We start from the raw sequence: 27,262 nt of genomic DNA, 5'->3' as shown, positions 1-27,262 counted from the left end.
GTTTAATATTCTTAACATTTATTAAATATAAGGGATAGTGGATCGATTAAATTATGAAAGTCTTAAAGCATTAGCATTCATAGATGCATGTGTGGTTCTCAACAAGGTGTCCCAGGGGCTTTCCTTTGCTATTATTTTACTGGCCAGTTAGCACAATGAGAGAATGTGACCCGCTTGTATGCATTTTAAGCTTCTTTTTCAGATACCTTTTTATTTGCAGATCGGTTTAGTGGTTAAAGCTAAATGTCAATATATTCAGAGGTTACTGGCATTGAAGTTAAAGAACCTTTCAACCTGTGTTATGGGTTTCAATGCCTTTTTTTAAAGTTTGAGAGTGAAAAATCAATGTAGTGGTGAGCATCCAATGACCCTTGTTGTAAATACAGTTAGTTATCCATCTCTAGAGCTACAGTAGCCTGCTTTGTACCTGTACAGTCCTGCATTGAGAGTTACCCATATTTTAAGTAGCAACACACGCTAAGAGAAGGCAACCTGGCCTGCTTGGTGGCAAGCAGCATTTCAGAGCAGCTACTGGATTTATAAACAACCTCAGTTTAATTAACAGTGCGCTGCATCAGTGATGCGGCTTCTCACCTTTACTGATGCAACGCATAATAATGCAGAATATACTGTACAGCTAACAGCAAAGCAGCCCTCTTGCCCATTGCTTAGTTTAGGGTTTATAGAACAAGGCATTGGGCATAACAGCACAATGGATTGGCATAAGGAGGTAATACCTAAAAAAAAAAAAAAAAAAAAGCATCAAAGAATGTTAATGGCAGTAGAACATATGGCACACAACAACATGTCAGTCAACCACATTACGATTAAGTGCAAAAAAGCCCACCGATGACAAAATACAGGAACTGGGAATAAGAAAGAGTAGTCAGAGAAATCTCAAGTATGCTGCTATAAAGTTATGTTTTGTTTTTGATTCAGACACGTACAGAAGTGAAAAGAACAGAAGTAGCAAAATCGGACACGGCTACATAAAAGAATCACGTCAACACTGGTTCACGTGGCAATGAGAGGAAAAAAGAGCTCCGATCGGTTCCAGAGTCGAGTCGAGTCGAGGTTGGCACTAACATCCTCCTGAACTGCTAATGACTGTATCCTCCTCGTTTAATTGGTCTCTTATGAATCAAGGCAGACCACCTCCTGGCTAAGGATGCAGATTACCCAAAGTGATGGATCACATGTTATGGCAGGCCAGCCCTATTCATCTCATGCCACTCCCTTCTGTGCCACCCTTATATTCTTGAAAACAAATATGTCACTCAAAGAGAGCAATTAAATCAACATCATGCAGCCTGTCACATCCACTTCTTAAAGGAAGATGTCCTGTTTACAGTCTAGCTTTGGGCCCTTGTATATCCTCGCAACAGCCATGCATCATCCTGACATCGGGGGTGTTGTGATGTGCACGCGACAAGATATGAAAAGCACACAGCCAGCTTCTTTACAGCCCCGGCGATGTTTTATGAGGAGCGCCGCCTCCGTTCTCCTCTCCTCTGCTGCCCCGCTCCCTCCATCCCTCACGATGCCTCACTTTGGCACAAACCAAAACTGTCACATATGTCAGCCGGAGGATGACAGTCGAGCCTCAATCACACCTTTAACGCCTCTGCCTTTAGACGAGCCGCTGTCTGAGTGCAGGGGAGGCTTTCTCAGACAGGGAGACGGCCTTTTTTTTTTTTTGGAAGGCGTGATGTTGATGATGTGTTTGGCTAAGGCTCAGAACAAGGCCTTGCTAATTTGGCCAACAGAGGAGTAATATTACACTACTGCAAAATTTCCCCCACCTGGTTAATTAAGATATATGCTCTTCTCATTTTCCCTTCAGCCGACAGTGGCATTGTCTGCTTCATATGGCATGGCTGCTGAGGGACAGATTTGCACAAGTAAACAATTTAAAACCTATCTTAATTTGAAGGTAAGGGTATGAGCACTTAGCGTCCTGTTAGGAAGAATGGGATGAGTCTCATTTTTGAGGTTAGGGGGCAATGGGACTTTGTAAGCTTTTTGATATTAGAGTCCTGCTAGTGTTTCGTGTGAAATATCCAAGAGGGGTAATATTCACAGTTAATGCGTTTTACAAAAACGTAGCCATTTACTAGCCCTTTTTACAACCCTTCTGGGTTCCCATATGAATCTTAAGTTAAAGAGGCACATTAACCTCCTCACAGGCATCCTCTTTATCTTCATTATAGGCTAACCGGGTAAGTATGCATTATTCATCATTGTATCTATGCTATCCCAAGCAATAATGTTTCATTGTATACACAAGAATTTCCATCATGAGTCCATTAATACTCTACATTGGCTAATCTTTTCATTTTTATCTGTAGTTCATTTCTGAAGATGGCTTATTCTGGCTATTTCATGTGGATTCCCTCATTTACCATGGAGTCTTATGTTAGTACCGGCATTTTCATGTGGAAGCCAACGCTGAGGGCTGTATTTATGAGACTGTCAAGATTGGCAAATACATAAAATCTTTCTTTTTTTTTCCCCCAAGCAGCCAGTGGACATTCAAATGAATTATTGATTCAAAGAGCGAAAAAACGGAACATTGCATGAGTAAATGTAATTGCCGTCCTCGCTGCAGCTTTCCAAAAGCTTGAATCTGTCTACAGCTAATCTGTGACGTGACCTCTATCCATAATTTGATATTTGGAAAAAAAAAAAAAAAAGGAACTGCAGGAAGGCATCCACACACACTTGCCCGGGGGAATTTGGGATCTGGCATTTTGGCAATTAAGCTGTGCCCACTGCCAACGAGGACGATGGGAAACAAGTCAGCGACAAGTTGTGGAAATGAGTGCAGCTACATGAACATATCTACTATCTCAGACTTAGAGCGACTGTCTAGGGGTTCACAGGCATGTAACTTGCACAGTTTGTCTTCCTCCACCTCATCTCACCTGCTGAATATTCACAATGCAGATCATCATTTTCAGCCTTTGATCACACAAACAAGAAATTAAAAAATGTGAACCGAAGCTCACCAGAAATCAACCGACCGGTTTCGACAATTAACACACTTCTTTTTTTTTTTCCTCCCCGGCTTTTGCCCCTCTGTAAGTTAGTTCTTTCTATGGCTTATTTTGTAAAGCACTAAAGATTTATAAAGTCAAGCGAACTTGAGTCATTGGTGCTCGTTTTAAGAAACCAGGGGGATTTTGCCTCACAGATTCTTTCTCAGAGGATCAAAGCCATACAGCAGGAGTAACCAGAAGAACGACAATCATAGCATCAAGTTTGCACCATTTGAAACTTCGTCTTTTTCCCCCTAAATGAGGAAAAATACAAATAAATATACTCTTAGTTATGAACATACAATATACACATCCACTATCAAATGAAAAAACGGGGACAACTTAATAACACTCTTTTTTTTATAGATACATTCCTTTACAAAAGTATACAGTCCCTAAGAATGAGAAACTGAGGTATAGACTGGGCCTGACAGAGAGACCCCAATGCCCTCTGGGACACGAAGGTCAGAGGTCAGGTGATGACACGTCCGCGCCCTCCCCAGTTCAGTCCGTTAGAGCGAGAACAGGCAGAGGCCAGTATATGCTTGTGTGTGTGTGTTGGTGTGTGTTCTTCTCTCAGGTTGTCCATGCTGACCTACAGAATCAGGCAGTGGTTGTTCGTAGAGACGGAGCAGAGACCTCTGGGAAGGCGCGTGTCCTTGTCTCGGCGAGAACCACAGAGCGTGAGATGACATATTTTACACGGTGCTTTAGCAAAGTTGGCGGTTAGCGCATGACACAGTAATAGGTGGAGCTCACTCGCTCAAGTGATGACTAGCTAGGAAGTGATAAATTCACTTGTCATTTTCCTATGAACTTCTTAAACTTATCTTCTTCCCCCTCCCCACACCGCCACTGTCGTTTCCCATCTGCATGCCTTGTTTATGTTATATGTACCGTATTCTCGTGACTGTCTGTATCCACAGTGTATTTATAATGTTATGCACATTGTGTATAAAAATGAGCTTGTTTTTTGAGACCACATGAAGTGAAAGTGATGCTGATGCTCCAAATCATAAGTTACTCCAAGGAGATGGTATAAGCCACAAAATTCACAAAAATAATGCCTGAAACTTTGCAGTCCAAACAGCCAAAAAAAAAATCCTTTTTACCTCCATTTTTCTGTAAATGCTCTGGGAAAAGCGTAATCCACTTGCACTCAGAGGGGGCGCAGCGTTTTGACTGACATCTCCTACTGAGCCGGAGGTGCTACACTGGGGCTCATTTACAAGATAGAGTGTATACCAAGTTGTGTTAGTTCATCTTTTGCCCTCCATTAGCATGCCAGCGATTTTGAGGAAAAAAACAAAAACAACCCCTGACTACAATCGTATTTCATTGCTGCTTCCATGTTTTTTTTATTGCTCCCTCCTGAAGTAAACACCATCCCCTCCTCAGATATTTCACCTTGTAGCTCTACTTGGAGGCGCAGTAAGTAGGAAGACTCACTTTTCAACCACAGCGCCCACGTTCAAGCCCCCGTCATCAATGCTCGAGTGCCTTTGAGCAAGACGCTGAATCCCTAGCAGCTCCACGGGCAATGCTACAGCTGACTCGGACCTATCTGCGGAGGGGCTCAAAGGAAAAGACAATTCCTCCTTTGGGGATAAATTGATCACATTATAATAAATGATGAGTCGATGCTGTTGAGCATTTGGCCAGCTTCGTCACTAATACAGTGCATACTCCTGCTGTTTCCCTCATATAATTCCTGCCCACACTGACTTTTTTTTTTTCTTAACCAGAGGCACATATCATGAACTGAGCTCAGATTTTCATTTTTTTTTTTTGGAGTCTTTAAATGGGTGAAGGATGCACTGAAAGAAATGAATAATGAAACACCTTTGGGTTTTTAAAAACCCTCTCTGAGGAGAAAAAAAAAGTACAATGGCAAAATGCTCACTGAAAGGTTTGAGCTGGTAAGGTGGATGAGATTTCAACATATATAAAAAGATATAATGCTCCTCAAAATGGATCTGAGGAGCATTCACCTGTACTTGTTGCTACTGTAATCCCTCTTTAATAAAAGAGACATATTTCTTTGATTTGCAAAGTATCTGTAAAAAAGGATTCTTGGTCGACTTTAGTTTTGAATGAATTGATACCAGTTGGGTCTAACTTGAGAGGGAATGGGAAAGGTAACGATGGTCAGGGGGACATTTTTGTTCGGGGTGGGGCTGAAGTCAGTGTGTATGTTGGGGGGGAGGGGCCGCGGGGGGCCTTCATCAGGGCGGAGGCGGGATCTGCACGCCCAGCAGCTCATACGCAAAGATGTTCCAGAAGATCGCAAAGAGGAGGAAGGTGATAAAGGAGAAGACGATGACCCACCAGGAGCACTGCTTCTGCAGGCTCTCCTCGTAGCTGCGTAGGATGAGCAGCCCCATGCTAATACCCACCACGGCCCCCGACAGGTGCGCCATGAAGCTGGGCTGCGGCCCCGAGGAGGGCAGCGGCGGTGAGAAGCGCAGCCACACGGCACGGCCCACCTCCGAACTCACTGCGAACCGAGGAAGAGAGAGAGAGAGCGACACATTCAACATTCAACAGATAGAACCCTGCCTCGTCAAGAAGACTGTCTTAATCAAGGTTATTATAGTCAACAAAAACTAAACAAAATACAAAACAAAACTCATGACAAATACAAAACTATAATAACTCTGAATGCTGAATACGATCAATGAAAACATTTTAGGTACTCGTTTTAGATTTTAGAAAATCTGGGACATGAGTGCATACTTTTTCAAAACTAAAAAAAAAAAGAGAAAAAAAAAAAGACAGTACAGGTCTACTTTAATTTTACTTTTGCTGTATTTGCACAAGTACAGCTGACAATAGTATACATGACCTTGTAATTTAATGCTTATTAAACCTGATGAATACTTTTTTTCCCAAAAGATACTGAGAGTAATATATTTAGTCTTACTTGTACTTTTAAGGATACTAGAGGTATAATTTAACAAACTTAAATGCGCTCCATCAAGTACAAAATTATCTCTTTAGAGTGAATACTAGTAGTGCTAAGTAGAGTACATCTGTAAATACACTTTAATAAACAAAAATATGAGTCAGTTTAGTCCGAACAAGTAAACTACTAGTTTAGCAACACTAGTGCCCTTCTTATACTTAACAAATACACCTAATTCGATTCTTTCTCTTGAAGGTAAGGCCAGGATTAGTATGGGACTTAGCCATGCAAACAGTCCAGACTGCTGTTGAGGTGACAGCATGACAATGGCTCAGGATAAGACTCATACTGTTATTTTTCAGTGTTTGGCTCCGCAGGCCACAATGGGCCACAGGAGGATTAAAATGAATCCTCTGATTATTCTACAGAAATTGCTTTAAGGAGTTAATGGCTGTTACTTTGCCCCCGTCCTCCCAAGTCCCTGCGAGCCGAGAAGGGCTGAATAAAATGATCGGCGCTGCTGGTATAAAAACAGGGCGCGTGCTAGTTTAGGGCGTCATAATAGCTCCGAAAATCACGGGTTATGAGGGATTTTCATTTGAAAAATTGCATCCTGTGTTTGCAAAACACTTCAGGACAAATCTAATATTCCAGCAGAGACGAGCTGTGCTCTGTGTGGGGGAGTGAGGCGAGGGACAGATGGAGGAGACATATTGCTCACTAATGAAAGTCATAGTGTTCTGGCCCTCGTGCGGAGAGAACGGACATGTAGTATGACTCAAATGTTTTGAAAACAATGCTTCATTTCCAATCATCAAACCACTCACTCCATGCCATTAACAATGATTGCATAAGTGACACGTCTGCTGCTCGCTTTTAAGTGGCTTTTAAACCCCACTCAAATGATAAATACTTGGCAATTATGTTAAACTGTAAACAGGTGTGCAGCCATCAAATGAAAGTTCAATACACACTCCTTACTAAACATTTAATTAAAGGTGCACTGCAGAGATTTTGGCCACTACTAGCGCTAGGGAGCCGAGTGGGTCCTCGAACAGCGGCACCACTTATTTGGTTTTCAAGCACGTGGCTTTTAACTTGGGCTGTCAATCAAACGGAGGGGCGGGGGCTTCCTCTCCAGGCTGTTAGATCCGAATGCAAATGTTTTACCCCAGTAAACATTAAGAATTGATATTTTGAGAGTGTCTTTGAAGGTCATAAATTTATTCAAGACAGTCATCGGGGTCTGAGAGCACACTGTATGAGTGGGGACCGCGAATGTAAACAAATGCACGATGTTTACCAGGACAGCTCTGCAGCTCGTCTTTAAGGATCAAACTGGAAACTGAACATAAACAGCCGCAGCAGACGCGGAGCAGCGCGGCTACCGCGGCCTTTGAAAGGGAGTGCGGAGGACTTACTGCAGACGAGTGCCAGGATCATGCGGAGGAGCTTGTATGGGCAGCGCATCCCGGCCCAGTTCTGCAACGCAAAAGGAAAACGTCCTGTCAGCGCAAACAATCACGGCACAAACAATTCACAGGAGCGCGGGCACAGTGTGTTGGCAGCCTGGCAAGAATGGCTACAGTTGCTATTCTCTGGACATTTTTAGACTGGAGAGCTGGACAATCCACATCCATATGGGCGAGGCGACAGCACCTATACTAGACAGAGACATGATTATACACCTGGCTGCTCTCCACTTACTGGTTCCAACCCAGTGGCATTCTATTAATCAGGGCTAAGATAACTTAACGGAGGGGGAGAACGGGCCAACAAATAGTCCTTGTGATTCTCCTGCGATTAAAAAACAAAACAAAAAACAAAGGCATCCCAACTGAGAATAACACATTTATTCCTCAGGATGAATAATTGCACCAATCATCTCCCTCCTTAAGTTCCTGGCCCTGGGTACATGAGGAAGTGTTTTCCCTCCCCTCTCAGCCAAAGCAAAGTGAAGACAATGTCATGCAAGATTAAAGACGCCAAAGAAAAGTACAAATAAAACCTGATGGGTCCATATGTTTGATATAACTGTGGGGTGACAGGGCTCATAAAATCACAGTGTTATCACGGCTAAATGACGACTGTCACGGAGATGAAAGGTCAATGGAGCGGCGCAGAGGAGGCAATCGGAACTTTGGTGACGTGGTTTTGCTGTTTTCTGATGGGAGGCAATTTACTTTGACACGGCTGCACTCGCAGGAGAGGAGGAAGGACAATCTTTAACCAAAGGACAGACGATTCATTTTGTATGCTGCGGCTCTTGTTATCATACTGCTGACACCGGAATGGAGAGAATTGTTCAAAGAATGTGACGTGTGCATGAGGAGAGGAGGACCATTCATGGACTGTCAGCGAAAGTGTTTTCCCTCCTTCACACACAAACGAGTTTCCATCACGGACCGGCTCACGCTGGAAAAAAAAAACAAAACAATGAATGTACTGCGCTTGAAGCGGCTGTGCTGTGCAGGATGATAAAGGTAATAGCAATAACAGATAGCAGGGACACACACACAGAGATATGCACGCACAGATTACGGCAATCGTGCATATTTAGTGACGACAAACTATTTGAGCTTTTCTTAAAATAAATTAAGAACTATAGAGAGAAAGGAATGCATGCAATGATCTATTTCTGCGCTAAATCTCCTTATATGAAGATGCATACAGACAGATTAGCTGGATTTAGATTAATTCTAGTCATGCAGATAGTGAGGCTTACAACTTAACTGGATCTGAATGTTTCTTTTCAGCAAAAGGCATGGTGGAGGTTGGCAGCAGATGGCCGAGTGTTTAGTGGGGTGAGGTCGGACGAAAAAGATTTCCTTCATACCGCCAAAAACAAATCAGAAAAAACCCACGAGAGCAGAACTAAGACGTGCCTCACAAGATCCCGAACAACAAACAGGCATCAGGCGTAGTAGACCAAATAAACTGTCTGCTAGTTGCTATGAGCGCACACCAAAGCGGCAGACTCTCGCTTTGGGCCTGTCGATGCACTTTGATTTCTATTTTCGTTGGCATCTCTATTGCCCACAGTGAAGGCCTGTATTAGTTAAAGTGATTCATCAAATATAACACTGCCCTGAGTCTTATGACAGAATGTGTAAGACATTTCACATGCAAGCCTCCTGACACACACACACACACACACACACACACACACACACACACACACACAGTTTCACATGGGCAGGCACTCAGGGCGTGTCAGGGGAATAATTGACTCGGCTGTGTTTTAAGTGGGCAGAAGGGACAGAATCAGACACCTTTTTAAGTAATTAAAATAACAGACTTGCCCACAGGAAATGCAACTTTACTTAAGGATCATCAATACAGATTATGAGACCCGTGTGAAAATGCAACTGTTTTCCAACATCTTGTAATAAACATAATAATAATAATAATGATATTGGACTAAGTCTTTGTGTAGTGCACTATTAATCGACACATTTCAGTGAGAGCGCCTATATTTTAGTGACAAATGGAGATGAGCCTGTATGGCCTCTGGAATATTCCTTTGGCGCTCTTCCAGAAAAAAAAAACATGCTTGTTAGTGGTCAATAAAAAGTACTTATCACATCATATCAGGGTGGAGCTACTGTACAAGTGAAGATGAAAACATCCAACTCATATCTCCTGCCGCTGCAGGGCCTCCCGGGCAGAAACAAAGAAAAGAAAAATACAAAACACTGGACATACAACACAAAAAGCTTTGCTTTGAGGGGGGTCCTCACTCCCTTTCTCTCTCTCTCTCTCCCACCAAGTGAACGGCTCTGACATTTCGTCTCTATTGATACCATTTTCAAGCGTAACAATAGAGGTGATGATGCAGTTACCATGACGACGTTGGCCAGATGTGCCGAGCACAGAGCGTAGACTCCCCCGGAGCCCCCCACCACGGGAGCACGCATGTCAGTGATGGACACTGTCAGGGAGCCTGCAGAGAGACGGGGGGAGGTTGGGGGTGTGAGCGGGAGGGAGGGATGGGGGTGAAATGAAGTGGGAAAGGGAGGAGATAGCGTTTTAGAGCGGGGGTGGGGGTTGGGATGGGGGGACAAAGCGGATAGAGTTAGATTACTCATCACACAGCAGTCACCTTCCTCCGAGCTTTCCCAAAAAGCTCTGCGAAAACAGCCTGTCTTCACAGAACTGTGCAACATCAGCTGACCTTCACATACCCTTTTTTCTTTTTAAATCCAGAATACATGACACATGAGTAGACACACAAACACATCCAATCCCACACACACACACACACACACACACACACACACAAATAAAACCCTCCGTCTCCTTCCTACAGCTCTGATTGCACACATTATTAAACTCTGTGGTGTGCATATCTTAAAACTGTGTAAAGAAGTCCATAAAGTAGAAGCTGAGAGGCTGACTCATTCGATTAAAAGTGTTCAAGAACTGAGAGGGAATATATTTTAATGGGATTTTTCTTTCAGGATGCCTTGATGGGAAAAAAAAAAAAAAAAAAAAAAAAAAAAAAAAGATCTCTGGTCAGAGTCAGGCCAAGAAAACACAGGCCACCCCTGATCCGAGAGGATAATTTGCTATTCATGCACTCTAGAAATCCCTTGTGCCATATTCATGAGAAAAAAGTCTAATCAGGGATATGTATGGGGTGGATAGGAGCCAAATGCACTGTTTAAAAATGTATTTATAAAATGAATGGTACAGCAGTGGACGTGGCAGTGACAAAGAAAAGGATGAACATGCAATAAGGGGCCATTATGACAAACTGTATCGCCTGTAGAGTGATTGTATCCATTTCCGCTCTGACGGCATGCCATGCTGCAGTTTGCCAACAAGCCAAGCTGGACTGGCAAGGAAAAAATCCACCCTTGGACACTCGTACACCGTTATAAATCATCGGTTTGTGATGTTCAACACATTCCAGGGGTTATTTTGTGATGAAGTGCTGTGATTTAGGTTTTTTTTTTTTTTTTTGGTGTACCCACTTCTCCCTCAGCCTGCCTTGTCTGCTTGTGCCTCAGTTGGTGATTTTCTATATTTCCCAGAATGACTTTCAGCAGTCCCCAGAGAACAGGCCTGAAGTTGTTGTACTGACTTATTGTTGAGTTACACATGTTGGCTGAGAGAGCAATAACAAGAGCATAGTATTTTTTCCCAGTTACTCAAAACTCGACATGTATTGCGGCTGCATTGCATTATGGTCTATTGAGGCTTCTGTCAGTGAAGATAATTGGTATCTGTGCCTCTTCTACCATGGGTTTCTCCCTCTGTGATTGTTGAACATGGCTGCACAGTGGGGAGTCGAGAGGAAACCCTTCTTTGATTGTTCTTTGATTCTGAGAAACTGACACCAAAACCTTGCAATATTTTAGATTGCTGAGAAAAAAAAAAAATTTCAGCTGCAAAACTACACTGGAGCTGTGCTGGAAATATCTCAACGTGGTGTATCATCATCCACATTTGGCCGGTTGACAATGGAAATGCAAAAAAATTTCGCACCAAATGAGCCCGGAAATGCGAGTTACATCATCGGCAGTGCCAACGGGAGTTAACCTTTAAAGGTACCATCTTGGAAGCGGTTAGGTGCACCTGCCACTGCAGTCACAATGTGAAAAAAAGGCTGAAGTGACACTATGAAGTAGGACAGAATCCCAAGCAGGAGAAATCACAGCGGCAGTCGCTTGCGAGGACAGCGTCAGCCACTGTTAATTATGCAAATGAGCTGATAAGGGAAGCGGAGAGGGCTGATAAAACAAAACAGCCCCTTTTTAATCACAGTTGGGGTTCGTTGGAGTTGTGATCTCAGATCTATAATGCATGTTGTAACATTCACATTCTGTGTGTGTGTGTGTGTGTGTGTGTCAGTGTGTGTGTGCAGTGGGACCGCAGACAGTAAACAGCATCTTAACGCCTTGTCAGCCTGTGGTGGCAGTGATGATCATGGCATGACAGATGGTAATCAGAGCGTGTTCTTGAGTCATTTATCTCCTCTCGCCCCGACACTTATAGGTCTATTTTACATGGATTTATGGGGCACATGAAGGTTGATGAAGTGGATGCTGCAGCTGAAGATTTGTGAAGATCCACAGTGCCCCATTTTTAGTGGTTCCAAGAAATCGCAATTACACAGTATAGCATATGTGGTCTCTCATCTCTTCAAAGTAAAGGAAAAATTAAATTGGAGCAACTTTAGTACAAACAACTCCAAGTTTCTCTTTGAGTCTCCATCCTAGTCTCACGTTATCATCATTATTATTATTATTTTTTTTTTGCAATTCGATTACTACTTAAATGTAGCATTAACTGCATGTGGAGTTTCCATTTTCTCCTCAGACCTTTAGTTCTCAGGTTTTTTTTTTTTTTTTTTAATTTAAATTACTATTTATTTGTGCAACTTTGACAGATTTCTAAACCATGACAATAAACTCCTGCCAGAAGGTGGTAACGTGTCAATAGCACGGGTCAGTGAGGAAAATATGGAGCAGTGTGAGAGCATGAAGTGGCTTTAACAGTGGTGTGACGAGCTGTTTGGGTAGTAGCATGACTGTTAGCACCAGTCTCCAGCACTTGTCACAGAGATGACATGCCATCTGTGGGTGAGGGAGAAGACAGAGCCTAAGACCTCAGGCTGAGAGGAAGAAAAAGGCTCCACAGGGAGGAAACAAACCGCTCTCTCCTCCTGCTAGCTCTGCTTTGGTGCAAGGCTCCCAAATACAGTATGAATATTAAACGCACCCGTCATGTGGGCTTTCCTGCTTACGGGGGATTTAAGATTTAGGAATCTCTCGCTCAGCAGGAGCTGAGACGCGAGGTGTCCGATTATTTCTGTGTGGAGTTGCCACTTTCCAACTCACATGCAGATTATTTATTGTTGAGATCCTGAAGGCTTCGTCAGCATCCAAACGTCTTTTTTGTGCGCTTGCATCATGTTTCAACTGCACTGCAGAGCTGATGTTACAAATGATTGTAATTTGAATAGACTATGGGTCAACCACTCATTCAGGGCTGTATCTACTTCAGCATAATCCCTAATGCAGCCAAAGAGAGTGGGGCCACTCTGTCACACCAAACCCACTACATCATTGCCATTATTCCAGGCTGCCCCTAAGCTATGGGTCATATTTGTAGTCTTCAGCCTCTCAGGGATAAGGTGCAGACAAGGGAGGGTAAGCTGATCCCGGGCCAGTGCATGACAGTGCCTAAGGCAAGGTTTCTCTGTAGCCACTCGAGTGACTGAACTGGAACCCGAGCCAGAGCACAGCAAAAGTTGCGAGAAAAAAAAATCCTCTAATCCTCTGAAAATATGGCAAATCATGCCTCTGCAGAAACACTTACAAGCCTGACGCTTTGCAGTGCCTGATTTCAAGAGGGCTTACTGCATGGGTAGCTACACATTGTGATTATTCCCACTATTTACAGCCTATTGCCCCTTTTCTGCTAAAAAGTTTATGGGGTAAGAGTTCCTGGGTCTCACTCTTGGAAGAGAGATCCAGGGTCAAAGCCTGAGCACCCTAAGTGTGTCTGTGTTTCCAGCGGACCCAGACAGCAGTGAACCTCATGCAAATAAGGAGGAGGTGTCTCTTCATCCGACATGTGATTTACAACCGCAGAGCAGCAAACATACAAGATGTTGAAGCTGTTGTTGTGTTTATGACTATTTACTTTTGTGCCACTTGTGATGTTACATTTGGTTTTCAGAGAAGAGACACTTGGAGGCTGATAATGCAATAGAGCAGCGGTTCTCAAATGGGGTACACGTACCCCTGGGGGTACGCTGGAGCACTGCAGGGGGTACATGAGATTTTTTTAAAAATGTTAATTTAAAAAAAAAAAAAAACAGTCATGTATAATTCCTAAAATAAGTAGCTTCTGCTACAATAAGTACAATAATACAATGTAAATGTAAGTTTGATAAACCACATCCACATTTTATATCCAAGAAAATTTCCTCAGTATCAGGTTGTTGTTTCAGACACTGATGGAGCTGTATTGGACCTCCTTATCAGATTTTTCTTCTACTTTTTTTTTTTTTTTTTTTTTTTTTTTTTTGCACTGGTCGGGGGTTACTATTATTTATTTCAAAAGGGAGGCCTTACTGAAAAAAAATTGAGAGTCACTGTAATAGAGAACTAACTCTATTGTTCTCTTACTAGAAAAGCAAGAGCTGAAAAGAGGAAACTGCTTTTAAGTAGAGAAATGGAGCTCGACTGTGACGTGACATGCAGCTGCAAACAGACACAAACAGTATGTTTTTCTCTCAATTACTACCCACATGATCTTCTCACAAAATAATCTTTTAGCATTTCTGTTTCAGGCTGCTCATGTTTTTAAAAAATGGCAGAGCGACAGTTTCCCGCTCCTGTAATATGTCTTTAACCAATCAGGGATGCTCAGCTTACTCTGGTTGCATTTTGGGGCCCAGAAATTCAACCCCCAGGAAAAAACAGGGACTGGCTTCTCTTGAGCACATAGATCCCAGAGGACAATGTGTTGATTCAAGCTGAGCCAGGAGCTGAACAGTAGTGTGGTCATGCCAAAACAACTCAAAAGGAACATGATGGATGCACAACCACATATCACCCAAGTCTTAATTGGTAAAGATGGCTGCCAGCAGGTGACTGAGGGAACTTAAAGGATGTCCCAGAGCATTAGCATGCCCTGAGCTGCATTTCCTGGTTGGTCGGTCAATAAATCACTCAGGAGGGGACACCAAAAGGACAATGAGTGGTTATTTATTAATGTGATTTACTCAGTGCTCTGCACAAGCAAATTTGGCAATCGGCACAGTGCTTTAATTCCCTGTGAGGTTGATAGCGGCGGTCCACTGATATGAGCTCCAAAGACAGACCACCAAGGGCTAGTGCTTTAAAGGCATCCCACAAAATGTGCTTTACTCTGCACCAAACTGTCCAAGTGGGCCAATTTCTTTTGTCATGTTTCATTATTAGAGATGAGAGATTTTGAATCCTACAATTAAGTTGGACTCAGTCCAGCAGGATTAACATATTCAAATGGGCCATTCTCAATGAAAAGAAAGTTTAACAAAGAAAACCGCCAGCACTTTGCCTCAGCTCATAAAAAAGACCGTATCAGTGGGGGAAACCTCTACCTACTGATAGGACTGTTGCCTTTTAAGTTCAGGTCGCTCTATTTGTACACACTCACCTCAGACAGATCTATCCCATATGCATTCAATCTTCTGGCCCTGCACAGAGATGTGCTGCAGTCAGCACTCCTCCACTCACAGCTCTGCCTCTCTTGGCTAATAAACTGGGGAAATGCCTGATCAGATTTATTCACCAAGCACAAATAAGAGGAGAGGGAGCGAGTGATGGAAGAGGTATGACTGAGAGTCCGTGTGGGAGGGGAAAGGTGAGAGAGTGAGAGAAAATGTGTTAAGAACGTGAAAGGTAGAGAGCTAAAAAGATGGCAAGAAAGAAAGACTGAAAGAAAAGGAAGCTTTTTATGTGTAGGACATAAAACTGAAACTAAGAGAGGAGACAGTAGGGGTGCACTCACACCTACTTTCTTGGATCCAAACCGTAGTGGAAAAGCACAGTTTCTTGCATTTTAGCTTTAGATTCAAACTTCAAACATGCTTCATGTGTCCAACAACTCTCCTGGAAAATCCTAATTACTTGTTTGACATCTCAAGTCAACTCACATTTGCCACAATGTAAATGTAATATTTGCTGCAACACTTCCCCCAAAACCGGCCGCAGGCAAGCATCTGAGTCAGAGGAGTGCGGTACTGACAAGTCTGTATATCCAAACCAGACATGACGAAGAGATAAACGACTGAAAACTCTGGCCCATTTATTCAGAGGTGCAATTTAAGTGAACTATGCCTTTCATTAAAATACCTTCAGGATTTATGCAGGGGCAGCTGGAGTGCCGCTTCACAAATAGAAGCAGAGCGAACGGCAACACAAGGCAAACAATAATGTGAGGGGACGCTCACAGGCAGCGTAGGTATCGGCACAACAGATATGATTTTTATTTTTCAACAGTACCACAATTAGACGGACAAAAGCTGAATGGCAATTTGATGTACAGAGTGTACAAATTGAAATTTTGGTATAGCAAAGAGAAAGAGTTTAGAGTTGACTGGAGTGAGACACAAACAGCAAATTAGGGCATCCGGCTGTCCTGTTCTGTGCGCTGGGTGGTGAGGCCGACAGGATGACACAACTGGAGGCCACCCATCTGTCACATGAGCTTTTGTCTACTTTATAGTCTACCGGAGGAGCTCCGAGCCTCAAATTTCATTTAACAGAACAGCATCCATCTCTGAGTCTCATTTTAAACACTAGACGAGCTCCCTCAGTAGAGTGCAGCTCTCCACCAGGCGTGTTGTCTTAACTTGGAGTGCAACAATTTCAAAACCCAATTTCTGAGCCCTTACTGGGAGAGAGGAAAATACAGACACGCTGCCTGTGTTTCTCCCCTTGTCTAGTGCTTGCACTTAGATGAAAAAACAGGAGAGGAATTTGCACACAACTGCAGGGTAAAACAGGTTTTCAAAAGGATTTGAATAACCAAAACCATGAGTGGTCCTTGATCATACAGCCATAACTGTGCACAAAAAATATTATGCTGATAGGCCCATTACATACATGACATAAAATGACTTTTTCAGCTTGTTAGCTAATTAACTATGCCAGAATATTCACACACTTAAATGTCAAAGATATATCAAAATTTTCATTTTTTCCCTTTTTTAATGTTAACTAATAAAGTCATCGCATTTTTAAACAACTGCAACCTTCCCATCAAATAAAACTGCCTCTCTCCCTGACTGATCATTTATTAATCATATTTGCACTCATTAAACTCTTATGTCATGCTCAAGGTGAGAAGCTCAAATTCTCTAAACAAAAGGACAATGTCATACTGATGTGTGTCCCAGAATGCATTTCTTACAAAGGTCGAGAGTCTGACAAAATATGATCATACTGCTTCCTCAGTGAACAAAAATTAGGAGAACAATGGATGATGAGTGACACTGAGCCACATTTCAGCGTCAAATATCATATTTGGTCATCAATTAACCAATGTCAGACAACAGCTAACATGAGCATTCAACCACATCCTAGCTACCACATATGATAGGAAAGGAGAAGTATAACTTAAAAATGAAATCAGTGAACACTGACATTGGCAACACTTATTTTTTTCTTAATTTATTAAAGTCAATAAGTAAAATACGCTGGATGCAACACTACAGCAACATAACTTTCTGCTGTTTTTTCAAGCTTCTTCGCTACCCTCACTTTGACTTGAACCCATCGTGTCACACTGCTGTCAGACTGTAGCTCAGATGTGACAGACAAATGACCAACAGATGATCGAATGCAGTTTCACCTTGAATTTGAACTTCCCATCCTCATCTAAGAGCGTAATGGGCTGCCTTATGAATTTGATTAATTGATTTACACTTTTGAAAGCTGCGTCCTCGTGTTAAGCCATGCCCCAACCACCTGTTTCAACAAGAAATTCATTCAATTAAGGAAGGAAGAGGCTCTTAAAACACAGTTTGATTGTCTCTTTAAAGACATGGACCACCTGGGACAGGCAGGTGTCCTCCAGTATCCAATCAGTCCTCATCCAATCTAACATCCTCCATCTTTAGTGGCCTTGGTGTGGTGTGTGTGTGGGAGGGGATGGAAACCCTTGGGTGATCTGAGAGGAAGGACTTTGAGTCTGAGGACTTTTACTTATCTGCAGTGTACAAATGTCAAGCAGTGGGGGAGCTCCCAAACCATTAGCGTTCTCTCAAAGATCAAAGCAACACAACGCAGAGCCGAGCACCTGCACTGCAGTCAGCGCAGATCATTAGAGAAACAACAACGATAAGGTAAGCACGGAGCCCCAGTCAAAAAAACAGCAACATAAAAGTTGGCCGAGAAAAACAAAAACAAGTGCAAAAAGTCCAGCATGCTAGCGCTGTCCACGCCAAGCTCGGGCCTGGAGGAGGAGATAAAACTCATAAATTTCGCAGTGTGCAAACACAGCGACTCCAAAGACACCTTGCCCTTGGTTTCCTCTAAGATTGATCAGTTTTATTCTATCACAGGCCTCTGCTCTGTCCAAATTTTCCACACAGGGAAAAATATGATAATGTTTATGTTACCCCAGAGCCCAGGGGGCATCAGGGAAAATCAATAGTCTCCAGCAGTCACATCCTCAGAGCCGGAGAGAGGAGACCACTCAACACAGCACCAACTGTCAATGGCCAAGTATAATCATATCTGATCTGTGTGTGTGTGTATGAGCATGCCTGTAATGGAAGAGGCGAAGACAAGAGATTCGGAAATAAGCGTGAGTGTACATCAAAATACCCCTAATGCTCTAAAAGTTGTCTGTGTTTTTGCTGCCTCCCTTTCTTCTTGGCGTGAGTGTGTGAGCAGCTATTATTCAAAATCACTGAATGGATTCTCATCACGACCGGAGCCGTTATCACTCACGACTGCTTTTCCGCTAACAAGCACAATAGATGGCCTTGGATGAAAAATACTCAAATTCCTCGAACATCCCATGGAAAAAAGAGCATGAAATCACTTCTTGTGCTCAAGGTTGTGAAACTACACAGTGTGATGGGTAAGGCAGTGGGATCCGGTTTTTCAGAGAGGCAACCTTGAAACAAACCTCTGAAGTAAACGGAATATTAACAGTGCTGAGAAATAGCCTCCTTCATAACTTCAGCTGACAGGACAAAGTACCCGACAAAACAGCTGTCCAACAGATACAAATATCAAATCAAAACACACAAATCAACACATCAAAAACACACAAACGGGTTATTATCATTAGACTCTTCCACTCATGCAGCCTGATCTGGACGTTTGCTGGCATAGAGGTCAAAATGCCAGAAAATCAGCCACGCCAAGTTTGCAGCTCAAGTAGTAGGAACGTGTCAAATTAACAATGATTTGACATGAGGACCGTAAAATGTGAGGAGGCGATTTTGTTTACAAGCGTAAACATCTGTATGTAACAGGAAGCAACGATTAGTGAGTGGATAGTGCTGATTTATTTCAATTTTGAAGAATATGATTGGTCTTATTTTGTGTACATTATTACATTTTACAATTTGGGATTGTGTGCTACCTGATAATTGTGTTTTCTTTAATTTTTAAAAGTATAACATCAGGTGGCTAACTGTAGTCAAGTTACTCCACGATAAGAATCCTGCATTTGTCTGCTGTTACCGTTGATATACTGTGTCCTGTGTTTGTATTTAATACTGCCATGTGCCTGTTACACTGGTGTTATTCAGTAAATGCTGAATGAATGAGTGAAGTCAGCCTGCCGTCATGAGGGCACGCTTTATGCATGAGACATAATTGAGCTTGGTGCATGCATCAGCAGTACTGTTCAATGTAGCGTCTGAAACCTCCCCTGGTTGAGTGAGCTGATCATACACGGCCATGAGTTTTGGTAATACAGGTATTACCAAAACTGGTGTACTCATACAGGAAGGAAAAACTAACCACAACACACCAAAGTGTTTTGACAAAGGATTGGGAAAAATGTTGAATTTGACAAACACGGAAACAATGCAGCTAGAGAGCGAATTCATACGTTCAGTCTCCAGTAGAGCCTGTGTGTGTGTGGGACCATGCCTGTGTGTGTGTGTGTTTCAAGGGACCATGACAGTCATGATGAAAAGATAATTGCAAGATGTCTCCAAACTGCAGTGACTGTAAGGGTGCAAGGGTCAGATGTCATTTCTGGGAATTTCCAGGACATGACAACAGAGGAATCTCATAGGATTGCCATTGTGGGTAAATGATAGTACTGCAGTAAAATAGTGGAAAAGCATGCCTTTTCTGCATGTTCTGGTAAACCTAATCCTAATTTTACAGTGTTCATGTGTGAATGGGGCCATTGAGGCTGCATCACATTAGAAATATTCCCAATCCTTGGTGTTGTTATCAGTGAGGCCACAGGGGGTGGCTGTGGAGGAAGTGAGCCTGGTGTCACCTAGGAAGAGCTGACTGTGGGGTGTGTGGGTTTGTGGGGGGTGGGGGATTACCATAATCATACCGGCAGCCACTGCATCGCACCAAGGTGACCCTGCCTCCACAATGCACACTCACTCCAGCCCAGCACCAGGGGAGTACATCAGAGGTGCTTACAGAAACACTAGTCCACACTCTCTCTCATTATGCAAAAAACATTTGTGCACACAGGCTTCTGCAGTTAAGTCCTGCTAAACAGTTTTAAATCCAAGCACATACACTGACAATACTGTATGGTGACAGCTGAGCACATCACCACGGCACTAAAAGGGCACAGAAAATAATTGGCATTCAGCCGGCAAAGGCAACACAAAGACATCTCCGTGGCTCTGAGTCACAAAAATGTCTCCTACTTTCCAGCCCTTCACAAATTCACCTCGGGCCAATCAAATCGCTATGTTGTTAAATATCTTTACACCAGCGCTTGGAGTGAGTCAGGGCCAAAGTCAGAGAGTCGCAGCCTGAGTCAACCCTCTGGCACTGGGAGTGATTTATCTAGCTCTTTTCTCTGTTTCTTCCTCTCTCCTGGTCTGTCTTCTCTTGTCTTTTTATCTCATTCACACTCTCTCACTAAGCTTGGATGCTGTGCCACTGATGGGGCGAGAGGCTGGCAGATTCAGTTCATCCATATCTGACTTTGCTCCAAGAAAAAAAACATGGAATCCCATGCCAAGTCTGATCACCATCACTAGCTTTATTGAACCTTGCATGAAGCAACTTCCCAACTGCTTGAACATATTTTAGTAGTGAGATAAGCAGTTTGATCACTGGTGTATCCCTATCATCATACAGTATATGCCGTTTTATCCTCAATGTGTACAGATTTTCAATTTTTCCATGGGTTTTGTATATAAAACCAAGAAAACGCGTTTCTGACCTCTCTACAAAGCTGTATTGGACTATGATATACAGGTTGTTAAGTATTTTAAAAGCACATAAATCAAATTTTCAATCCGATAGCCCAGCAGAGAAAATTCGAATTGTCCTGCATTTTTGAAGCAGCGTTTCTTTATCACACTAAAAAATGGATAGTCAGAGGAATGCTGATTCAAACTTATAAAGTTTGGACTCAGGGAACCCTTACCACAGTAGAGATCTTGCATCAAGGTAAAGCTATATTTCTTGTGATTACTCAAGTGAATTTATTGATTTGGGGCTTATGGATTTTATCACAGAATAAAGCTGTATTTTCTAAGCTTTGGAGATTTCTGCAGAATAAAATAACTTTGCAGCTTGTGCTACTACCAAACATCAGCAAAATGCATGATGGACAGATTCTCTCTTGGCCACGTGCCAAGATCCACTGACGTCTATTCACTGGCTTCAGATGCAATCATATTTACCCATACCAATGTGTACAGGCGACTTTTAAAACAGAAATCTGGAATGGATAAAATGGCATTGTAATACAGGCAAAAATGGGCCTGACTTCATCAAGCAATTTCTAAACTGAATAGCCCTTTATTAGCTTGAGAGAATGCAGAGATTCATGCAGCTAATTTAGGGAAGACAACACAGCAACTTTCATTGCCAAATCATTACAGAAGACAGCTCACAGAGCGATGGTTCTGCCAATATCAGACCAACGATTAGATGTAGCTTGGCATTACATTTGAAAATATAGACATGCCACAATGAGGTTTTACCAACATACAAACATCATTTATCACATTTCCATTACAATTTTCCCAACAGACCCACAAATGACCACATGGCTCTGTCGCCTCTCCACCAAGCAGACCAATAACTAGTGTGAACACAGGGCTGTCTAACTCACAGTCACAGCATATAATCTGCTAATGAGCTCCTTGACACAACATCTAATTATGTTGCTACAATTCACTGGTATACATCAAAAACTGAGGCCTGTGGCGCCCAGGTGGAGCACGAGGCTGGCAGAGTTCACCCCACGTGTCAAGGTTAAGTCCTTACTGCAGCGGCCTGGCTCCAACTCCAGCCTGGACACTTTGATGCATGTCATTCTCTCTCTCTCCCCTGCCTTTCTTGTCTCTCTCTACTATCACGAACTAATAAAGCAGAAATGGCAAAAAAAATCTTAAAAACAGCAACAACTGTAGGCTAACAAAATTTACTTTCCAAAAACAAAGGGTACTTGTGAAATCCAAAAGAGTCTGATCATCCTCATGGTCGCCTATCTACTCCAAGCCAACGCAAACTGAATTCAGATATGTTCAACTAATACATTGCTATGGTAACAACTCAGAGATGCTTTGCTCTTAGGCTCTTGCACGTTCTTTCGGAGTTGATTATAACTTTTCCCCCCCCGAATGCAATGCCACAAGCTTGCTCTCCTGCGACACACAAAGCAGCCTTCGTGAATCCTGCTCACTGTCAGCGGCTGCCACTGTCAACAACCGATATGTGGAAGTTTTCCCCTCAGCTCTTCACTTTTTGACTTCGCTGCTAGCAGAAAAGGCTTTGACAGACACCAAAAAGCAGGAGGGAAAAAAAAAAAGCGTATGCATGCACAGCATCCTCATCACATTGACGTCAGAGCTGAGAGGAACATAGGGGGCTGGTACAGTCTAAGCTCAGATTGCTATTATGAGAGGCTGCAGGCTGATTAGGAATGTCTGAACTGGAAGGTTTAACATCCCGAGGTGGTAGTGGAGGAGGATGCCTTTGAGTTTATGCACGGCTGTGAGGGAGAATATGTTTTTTTCTGGCACCTGTTGAAGAAGGCCTTGGAGGAAGTCCTGGAGCATGTGAGGAAGCTGAAGGAGGTGCTGGCCCAAGGAAGGGAGAACCAGAAGAAAAAGAAGACGCCCAGCTGTTTCTCTGCAGGGTGGAACTGAGCACGGGGTTGAACACAGCTCTTCATTATGCATTAATCTCATCAACATCATCTTAGCACTGACAAATATACATCTGGACTTGTGTTTCAGAAGGAGCCTCTCATCCAGTAGAGCCTTGAGGGATTAGCGAGTGGACCCAGAGTGTCCAAGGACCAGGGACTGTCCACAGCCAGAAAATAAGGTACAAAGTTGTACCTTCTGTGCAAGAGTGGAGGACCAGTGCCATAAAATCAAACTCACTCAGGTTCTGTTATCCTCTGAGTCATTCACTAAAAATCACACTCGTTAAAAAAAAATAAAAAAATCATTTTACAAGGTACCTGTTGTTAAAGCAAGGAATTTAACCTATTTATATATTTGCATATGAATTATTTTCAAGATAAAAACATAACAGTGTAAAGCATGCAGACGCAAGCAGTGTAAAACTGCTTGCTCATGCATGTGTGATACTACATATTTATGTAATCTACCGACTGTGCGCTACACAGCACAGATACATATGGTTAACTTGAAAAATATATATTTTCTGGCTTTGAAAGACAACCCATGGTGCCAAGACTTGTACAATCTATTAGCAAGCACATGAAAACAGGTTGCTTTATGAATGTAACCACTGAGCACCGCTATGACCTGAGCGCACTGCTCGACGAAAATAACAAGCAACATGCTTGCAAGGGCTGATAGCAACAGCCGACATGATTGAACTATTGAGCAAGAATCAGGCTGCATGAATATAAACATGAGACAGCCATGGGCAACAAAATGGGAGAGCAGGAAGAATCAAGAGTTTCACTGAGTAATCGAAAGCACTGGGCAATTTCTATCTTGCACAAGCAATCATAAGTTTACAGAGAGGACCAGAGCGAGGGAAAATGAAGGCAGAATGCATGGAGGACTTAAACGTAGGAAAACACCATTTGGCAACAAGGAAGCAAATTCTATGCACACACAAATGCTGGATGGATGGATGGGTAGGTTAATTTGTACAGGAATGACTGAGGGGCATTAGGTAGATAAACAGATAGATGGCTGTTTTATCTTAGAGAGAAATATCATGTCTATCTGTCTACACCGTAGTCCTGTATGCATTCTGTTCATTTTCTTCCCCTAGATTAGTCCTCTGTGTAAATTTAGGACTGAAAATGAGTCCATAAAATGCACATAAATAACTGATTTATTACCCGGCCACTGACTATATTTAAACAGCAGCAGTTAAAATGACTCGACTCAAATTTCATGACACAGGCTGACATCATAGGCTGAGGCTACACGGATGTTTCAAGCAACTTTTATCATCCGATCACGCCGTGAACCAAATCTAGCCTCAGTGCAAATATAAACAATGTAAAGAGATTCAGAGACTTTAAAGGCATACTTCACCCATTTTGAAATATTTGACATTATTTCTCTTACCCCTTAAGTGGTATGTAGGGTAGTAGTGATGCTCTCCTCTCATCGTTCTTGCAGTGCTGAATACTAACTGGCCCCAATACAAACTATCAGCCAGCTGCAATTGTTTTGAAATCCCCCTGTTTGGCTCTCTTTAAAAATTCCTGCCTACATCCACTCAAACAAAATTGTCCAGCACTTTTACATGTGTTGTCAAAAAGCAAAATGCACATATGATTGAGGGCATATGAGGGCACGAACATATTTTTTTTTCTCAAAATATTGTTGATTCCACTGTGGCTGTGATCTGATGTGTCACTCTAGCTCAAATAAACAGTAAATAAGACTTCCAGTTTGGCTGTTCAGCCTTCAAACAGTGTGAGATTTTATATTCATTTGTATGTAATCATCAAGTCCAATGAAGTGATGACTGAGTAGCATCACTACTGCTCTATGAACCATTCAGGAGGTAAGTAGAAAAAATATCAAATATTTGAAAATGGGAGAACTATCCCTTTACAATTGAGATCTCAAAAATCATCTCAAAATGGCAAGTGTAACTGTGACAAATTTAAATTTGAAGTGATATAAGATGTACTAATTTCGCAGTTGTTTCATAACATAGGGCTGCTTTCTAACTTACATAATATGAACAAAATATCGACACATGCAACACCTACTCTGTGCACCAGTGACGCCCGCTGAGAGCCGCTGTCTCACAGCGTTATGTCTTTTTAAAGCTCCCGCTGCGGCCAGAGCCCGGGCGGCTGTTGACCTGCACTGACCTCTCACCTGGATGCAGCCGTACCGCTCATCGTTAAGTGTGAGGAGTGACTGGCACCGGGCAAGCCTGGGCAGATCCCCCAGCCTCTCTCTCTCTCTCTCTCTCTTACTCTCTCTCTCACACACACACACACACACACACACACACACAGTGCCAGTGCGCTTCTCAACCTGCCTCCTAATGGACTGCTTTCCTATAGGCTGACATTTGTGCCGGCACAGCTTCAGTTTGAACTCCATCAACCAAAATGAGAAGGTCAAGTTATTACACTTCTGAAGTCATTCATCATGTCTGTGACCATGGGCTCACTCTTCCTCACTGCTCAGGTGAAAAGGAGTTCAATTGAATTCTTCCTCTTTCGCTTTTCCTCAATACCCAGATGTCAGAAGACTCAAAGAGGAACCGAACGTTGAATATTTACTTCGAGCTGTCATGAGGTAAAAGTTGCAAGTTGAATGCAATTAGGGGATCAGAATCAAATTTCGTACAATTACATTCGGCTGCAGGTTCAACCCATGCAGCACAAATTCAATTTTCGATTGCGATGATTCAATCTGAGCATGACAGTTCAAAAGAATGCAGTTCAAACTCAAGCCGCTGTGGTAATGTCAAGCCATGCGTTCCCCTCACTGCTTTCTACTTTTTCTTGATTCAGTCTGCAGCTTAAATCTCCAAGCAGCACCTCAAACTGCACTTAGGCTAATTCCCCAGAGAGAAACCCTGCATTACGCTCCCACGTTTTCCTCCTCTATCTCCCTTGCTCGCTCTCTCTGTCATCATTGCAAAAATAAATCAAAGCTACAATAATTCATGAGTGTTAACAGTGTGTGCGTGTGTGTATGTGTGTGTGTGTGTGTGTGGAGGGGTGGGGGTGGGGGACTGATTTTCAGTGAGCACGAGGAGTTTTGCGGAGCGTTAACTCCATTTTACCGTGTGAAGGGAGGGCAGAAAATGGAGAAATAAAGATTTGGGGATTTTCAGGCGCAAAGAAAGAAAAACGCCAAAAATCAGGTTACCAAAGATGAATGAATGCCACTCAATATGAATGAGGCTACTACTCTTGACAGTAATCAAATAACAGTTAGCGCGAGATTTACGAGATCCAGGACAAAAACTGTTCAGAGCGAAGATCAAAGGGGAAAAGAGGCTTCACCATCAGTGTTGATATGATTTCTGCAATTACGGGTTGACTGCAAAATGCCACTGAAAAACCACATATTGCAATCAGCGCAGATTTTAAATTCCCTATCTCCAAACTGCCTTTGAAGAGGATAAAAGTTAATGAGGTTTCTTGTCAATGAGGACTTGAGAGGGCTGCGGCCCGACCTCTGGGCACCTTGTGTGACTCTGCTTTGGTTTGGCTCGGTGACCTGCTTTTTTATCAAAAGGCCGTGTCACCAGCCAGATCCTGTACATCAAAACTAACACAATCAGGGCTCTGATGCATATCAGCTTGAGCACAAAAAACGCTAACAAAGTCCATTTCAACTGTCCTGCTCAATGTACCCGTTGGGTTTGTTGCTACAAATGTGAAATGAAATTCAACACCTTCAATTTATTACCCTTGATAAATAATGAAGGTACAGAGAAAACAAAATCAAACAAAGCATTCTTAGGAGTAATATATTGTGCAAAACACATGCATAATACAATATGCATAATAAATTTGCATAATACAAAAACATTATACTAAACCATGTCAGCCCTGTTATTTTGCAGGCACACAGAGACACACACTCACACACACATACACAGACACACACAGACACAACACATTTGTTGTTGATGCCACTTTTAAAATAGGCAAGAGCAGAGACTAGTAACAGCCTGTAGTGACCAGCTGGCAGTCTCAGCTTTATCTTTTAATAATGAATCTACAGTACATTACACTATTTATCAGTCAACAGCAGAAGACATAATAAGATGCATGCTAAGTAGACATAAATCACCACAGCACTAAATACTTTTAGATACATGTACCCAAAACATTTTTACGTGCACAGCCCAGGCTCATGTCACCGACACTCACCGGCCACCACTCCTGCCATGTAGAGCAGACTTATTCGTAAGATGCCATGGACCATCTCCAAAGGAACGCCAATCATCAGCTGGAGTAAAGCGTTGAACCCCAGCTGCTCCAAACTGAGGAGAGAGGACAGAAAAAAAAAAATCAAAAAAATCACAACGAGGAAGGCACTCCAGTTCAGTGAGAGGCTTTCCTGTTTATTGGCTTTTGTCTGTAATAATGATCTACTGACATTCATCCGTTCTGTTGTACCCATCAGCATCGTCTGCATCAGGTGCTGTTTTTGGCA

At 42.7% G+C, this 27,262-nt stretch overlaps 1 protein-coding gene across 2 annotated transcripts in view; it reads right to left on the bottom strand.

The window, feature by feature from the left end:
* Window positions 1–2,736: 2,736 nt before the first annotated feature.
* Window positions 2,737–27,262, bottom strand: part of rhbdl1 (rhomboid, veinlet-like 1 (Drosophila)) — a 62,994-nt gene continuing 38,468 nt past the window's right edge. For both annotated transcript variants that reach the window (XM_030077525.1, XM_030077524.1), the window contains 4 exons: window positions 26,977–27,089; window positions 9,786–9,886; window positions 7,365–7,425; window positions 2,737–5,535 (listed from right to left, as the gene is read on the bottom strand). In XM_030077525.1, the coding sequence (XP_029933385.1) occupies window positions 5,264–5,535; window positions 7,365–7,425; window positions 9,786–9,886; window positions 26,977–27,089 (547 nt within the window). In that variant the 3' untranslated portion in view covers window positions 2,737–5,263. The remainder of the gene's footprint in view (window positions 5,536–7,364; window positions 7,426–9,785; window positions 9,887–26,976; window positions 27,090–27,262) is intronic.

Source organism: Myripristis murdjan, chromosome 19 (genome assembly GCF_902150065.1).
Source record: "Myripristis murdjan chromosome 19, fMyrMur1.1, whole genome shotgun sequence".
In the NCBI taxonomy this organism is placed as follows: domain Eukaryota; kingdom Metazoa; phylum Chordata; class Actinopteri; order Holocentriformes; family Holocentridae; genus Myripristis; species Myripristis murdjan.
Note: the sequence above shows the minus strand (reverse complement) of the source record. Positions and strands in the feature narration are given on the sequence as shown.